We start from the raw sequence: 5144 nt of genomic DNA, 5'->3' as shown, positions 1-5144 counted from the left end.
TTGGTTTCCTCCGTCACTGAAGGAAGCAAGCCTCATGTTAGTTTCAAGCTGCCTGGCTGCCGGCCGCCATCTTGGCTGACAGTTAATTTGCATATCTCCCTGATTAGCCAATGGGAAGGGTAGCGGTCGTACGCCAATTACCATGTTTCTCTTTTATTAGTGTAGATGATATTAACAATCAGTTAGTTAGAACTGGGTAAGTATTAAAGAAGAAGAACATGTTCACCCACTGAGTTCCTGGTTTAATAGCAAACCTTCCAATCCCCGCCCCAGGTCCATGCCCTTTCTATTCTGAATGTGCACACGCTGGCCATCCCAACGCTCACAGCTCGCTTCCCCGGGACGCAGCCGGGCCTCACACCCAGGCTCCTCCAGAGGAGACGTGAATGTCACTAATTTGACACCAGCAGCTCCTACCTGAGCCATCGTTTATTTTTGCATTAACTTTTCACGTCAGAACATCTCAGTTTCATCTGCCAATTCCTTAATGCAGCTGTACCCATGCCGCCCTTATTCACTGTCCCGAGCATTAGATTCCCTTCCCGTTATTCGTAGGCATCCTTCATTCCAGACAGTGTATCACTTCAATGTCCAGTGCTTCCTCCCAGATACACTCCAATATCCACACAGAGGAAGAACTGGGATGGGGACTGGCAACACCAAGGTGACCAACCACCCTGGTTCCTCTGGGACGGAGGGTGGTCCCAAATGGGGACTCCCAGTGCCGAAACCCAGGCCAGCTGGTCACCCGGAGCAACACTACATCCGCCCTGACCGGTTTGGCTCAGTGGATAGAGCGTCGGCCTGTGGACTCAAGGGTCCCAGGTTCGATTCTGGTCAAGGGCATGTACCTTGGTTGCGGGCACATCCCCAGTAGGGAGTGTACAGGAGGCAGCTGGTCGATGTTTCTCTCTCATTGATGTTTCTAACTCTCTATCCCTCTCCCTTCCTCTCTGTAAAAAATCAATAAAATATATATATATATAAACAAAACAAAACAAAAAAACACACATTACATCCTCACATGCCAAGTATCAATTCTCATTAGCCCCAGACCTCCCAGACACGCAAAGGAACCTCATGTGAGTCACTGACTATCTCTATCTCCTGTTTGTCCAGCAAAACCATAAAACAACCATGAAGGTCTTTACCTGTCTCACAAAAAAATATTACCTAGGCGAAAAATTTTTGATTGCATAAAAACTCTAAAAAAGCCCTGGCTGGTGTGCTCAATGGTTAGAGCATGAGCCCTCACACCTAGGGGTCTCAGGTTTAATTCCTGGTCAAGAGTATATATCTGGGTTGCAGGTTCGATCCCCAGCCCTGGTCCAGGTGTGTGCAGGAGGCAACCAATAGATGTGTCTCTCTCACATAGATGTTTCTCTCTCTCTCTCTCTCTCTCTCTCTCTCTAAAAATCAATGGGAAAAATATCCTTAGATGAGGATTAACAACAAAACATCTCTAAGGAGGACTTTCTCAGCATAGCAGGGCACAGAGCCACGTCCTGCGCTCGGAGGCTATGCCTGTGGCAGAGACTATGCTGACCCCCACAGGTGCCCACAGAGCCCCACGGCCAGCGGGCATCCGCACACTGTGACTGGGCTTCACACCGGCCGCATGTGTCAACAGGCTACAGAGATGGCCCCACGAGGCTTGCCTGCTGCGGGCCACCACACCGAGTGGCTGTCGGTCCAGGCGCTCACTGGCCCCGGTTCCGCACCCGCCACGGACACAGCTGTGCATCGGTCCAGCCCTGTCTCTCCCTCCCTGCCCGCAGGTTCCCCGATTCCACTGGAAACAGCTCCTGGGGCTGCCTCCAGGCGCCCCCACCCCCTACCCAAGAGCACATCCAACTCAGAGAGTGGACACACGTGGGACCTCCCAGAATCAAGTCCAGACTCAGGAATGGCGACTGTGTGCTTAGGCTGACGTGACATGCTGGCTATTCCCCAGGAGGCGTCCTCTGGCCAGAGCGCCCAGTGACCAGAGTGCCTGTCCCCCTGCGAGGGGGAGTCTGGAGCAGAGGCCACAGCCTGAAGGACCAGGGCCAGCCGCCCTCATGCATTTTACTTGGCTTACAGGTTGTATGCAAGAACTACACATTAGCTGCCAACTATAAGAATCAGCAGTTTTCATATAAAAATCCGAATCTCTGAGCTTCTCTCGAAACTTTGGAAGATCTGGCAACACTGGGCCCTGCTCCTGCTTCCCACTCGGCACCCAGAGCGAGTCACGCCTGGGCAGTCTCTGCTCCAGCTCGCAAAGTCCTTCCATGCCCAGTGTCCTGGACACCGAGGCTGTGCCAGTCACCACGCTTGACGAGGTTCCAGGGAACGTTTCCTGAACCTGCATCTCCACTGAGAGTGGACAAATGACATACTGCCCCAGAGGGCCATGTACTGCAAGAAAAATGGGAGAGACCATGATTCTTGGTGGAGGAAAGAATGCCGTCAGCATGGAGACAGGGCCTCTCGCAGGCCTTCGTGTATGTGGCGCTTATCTCGGGTCTTCAAAGCACCTAACTGCTAAGCACTGTATAAGGCAACTGTGGGAATTAAGAACATGAGCGAATCACCCTGGCCGGTTTGGCTCAGGGGATAGAGCATCGGCCCTTGGACTGAAGGGTCCCAGGCTCAATTCTGGTCAAGGGCACGTGTGTTGGTTGCAGGCTTAATCCCTGGCCCTGGTCAGGGTGTGTGGAAGACAACCAATCAATGTGTCTCTCTCACATCGATGGTTCTCTTTCTCTGGCTCTCCCCCTCCCTTCCAATCTCTCTAAAAATCAATGGGAAAATACCCTCATGTGAGGATTAACAGAAGTACAAATTTTAAAAAATAAAAATTTAAAAAAGAATATGAGCGAATCTGATTCAACAGTGCACCCAATTGTAAGGTGTTGGGAGAAAGGACAGAAGGGCCATGAGCTCTCCCGGGCTGTGAGCAGACCTACACTCTGCCCGGAAGGCACTCCCGACATTGTGAACAGACACAACCACCAGACTGCCCTGTCACCTCGCAAAAGTAATCACACATCACATGATCCGTTGGCAATTGACTGCATGGCCCTGTGGTCAACAAATGAGGGGCATTTATTATTTTCTGGATTCTCTTCTCTGGATGTAACTCATGCCACCCCTTCTCCAATGACCCGCTGTTTTCTGTAATGAGAACCCTGGCAGATCACAAAGGGACATGCTGGCGGCACAGAGGAAGAGGGTCCCGAGAAACACCGAGACTTACGTCACTGCTCCGGGGGCGGGCCAAGGCCAGGCTGTCTCGGGCCAAGGCCACGATCACGTTGCTCTTCTCTCCGGCCCAGTGCACCACCATCTGGTTGTGGGAATCATTCAGACTAACCTAGGAGACAAAACCAACACAGAAATTAGGGCCATGACACTCGCCTCCTGTCACTCAGAAACGACTACGATCCTTAAATCTGGAGCACTGGGCGGGGGTTGGGGTGGCCTATTTCTCCCCCACACACACAGATTCCACCAGCGTCAACTTCCCCCAGAAACTCTAGTCCTCTGCTCTTCGTAACATAACAGAACTGCAAAGGGTCTCAGGCTCTCACTGATTTGTGAAACCCATCTGGTTCCTCCCATCCTTACTCCACACATGTGACATGCGCTCCAACACAGCAGAACCTCTTCCCGTCCAGAAAGAGCACAGCCAGAAAGGCCGCGCTCTCAAACCTTCGTTGGAATGAGGGCTTCTGGGCCCCATGGCACGGCTCACCCTCAGCTCACAGCAAGGGCGAAAGAGAAAATGGTCAAAACAGCAGTTTTATTCAGAGAGGTTTAGTGCCCCCAATGAGGAACTATTTTCCAGGACTCCACAGAAATGACCTTTGGATTTTTGCTATAGTCGTTCCCATGCTTCCAAATTTTGAAACCAGTAAAATGAAAGTAAATTAGAAAGGCCAACAGAGGGTTGATGGCCACTCCTTTTATGCCAGGTAAGAACAGAGACAGCCTCTGTGCCAGAGCATGACTCATGTGCTGTTTCCCTGCTTCCCGAGGACACGGCAGGCTGGGTGGGGTGGAACCCAGCCGTAGCAGTGGGTGTGAACCTGGCAGTGGGTGTGAACCTGGCAGTGGGGTGTGAACCTGGCAGTGGGTGTGAACTGGCAGTGGGTGTGAACCTGGCAGTGGGTGTGAACCTGGCAGTGGAGTGTGAACCTGGCAGTGGGTGTGAAATCTGCGCTTGGGTGTGAACTAGCTGTGGCCACTGGGTGTGACCCCGCAATGGGGTGTGAACCCAAGATTGAGCTTCAGCCTTGGAACGTGAGGAAAGGTGTCAGGTGTCTCTGCCCGCATTCAGTCCTGCTTTCGTCCTATCCCAAAGCTGCTTTCAGGGCCCTGGCATCCCAGAGGGGCAGCATCTGAGGTAGGGGCCACGTCCCTGAGTAGAGAGCCTCTGCTAACCAGTGCCCTTGCTGTTCAGGTCTCATAACTGGGAGGCATGCTGGCACCTGAGCTCCTGGGAGTCATCAGGTATGTTCCTAACCCGCCCGCCAGCCATGCACGTGCCCTCTGTAATCACCGTCACTCTTAAACAAAGGACATTATAACCCCAAAACCTGAGGAAACATACACTCCCAGAATAAAGAACACTTCCTTTAGTTTCTGTTATGGAAAACTAACCTCATTACTGTTTTTGTTTTTTAAAATCTTTATTGTTGAAAGTATTGCATAGGTCCTCCTTTTCTCCCATTAACCTCTTCCAGCGCTCCTGTCCTCTCCCCTCCCAGGCCTTCACCACCCCTTTTCTGTGTCCACAGGTTATGCATATATGCATACAAGTTCATTGGTTGATCGCTTCCCACCCAGCCTCCCTGCCTTCCCTCTCTGGTTCAACAGTCTGTTCATGCTTCTATGACTCTGGGTCTATTTTTATATATATACTAGAGGCCCGGTGCACAAAAATTTGTGCACTCAGGGGGAAGGGAGGGTCCCTCAGCCCGGCCTGTGCCCTCTCGCAGTCTGGGACCCCTCAGGAGATAACGACCTGCTGGCTTAGGCCTGCTCCCGGGTGGCAGAGGGCAGGCCCAATCCCTAGGTGCAGCCCCTGGTCGGGCTCAGAGCAGGGCTGATTGGGGAGTTGGGGCGCTGCCCCCTGTCATGCACAGAGCAGGGCAGAT

At 52.4% G+C, this 5144-nt stretch overlaps 1 protein-coding gene across 1 annotated transcript in view; it reads right to left on the bottom strand.

The window, feature by feature from the left end:
• The window catches only part of SORL1 (sortilin-related receptor, L(DLR class) A repeats containing), a 136287-nt gene that overhangs the window by 128678 nt on the left and 2465 nt on the right, over positions 1-5144 (bottom strand). Inside the window, exon 2 of the mRNA XM_014541910.1 lies at positions 3242-3358. Coding sequence (XP_014397396.1) covers positions 3242-3358 — 117 coding nt within the window. The remainder of the gene's footprint in view (positions 1-3241; positions 3359-5144) is intronic.

Source organism: Myotis brandtii, unplaced genomic scaffold (assembly GCF_000412655.1).
Source record: "Myotis brandtii unplaced genomic scaffold, ASM41265v1 scaffold1074, whole genome shotgun sequence".
NCBI classification, from domain to species: domain Eukaryota; kingdom Metazoa; phylum Chordata; class Mammalia; order Chiroptera; family Vespertilionidae; genus Myotis; species Myotis brandtii.
Note: the sequence above shows the minus strand (reverse complement) of the source record. Positions and strands in the feature narration are given on the sequence as shown.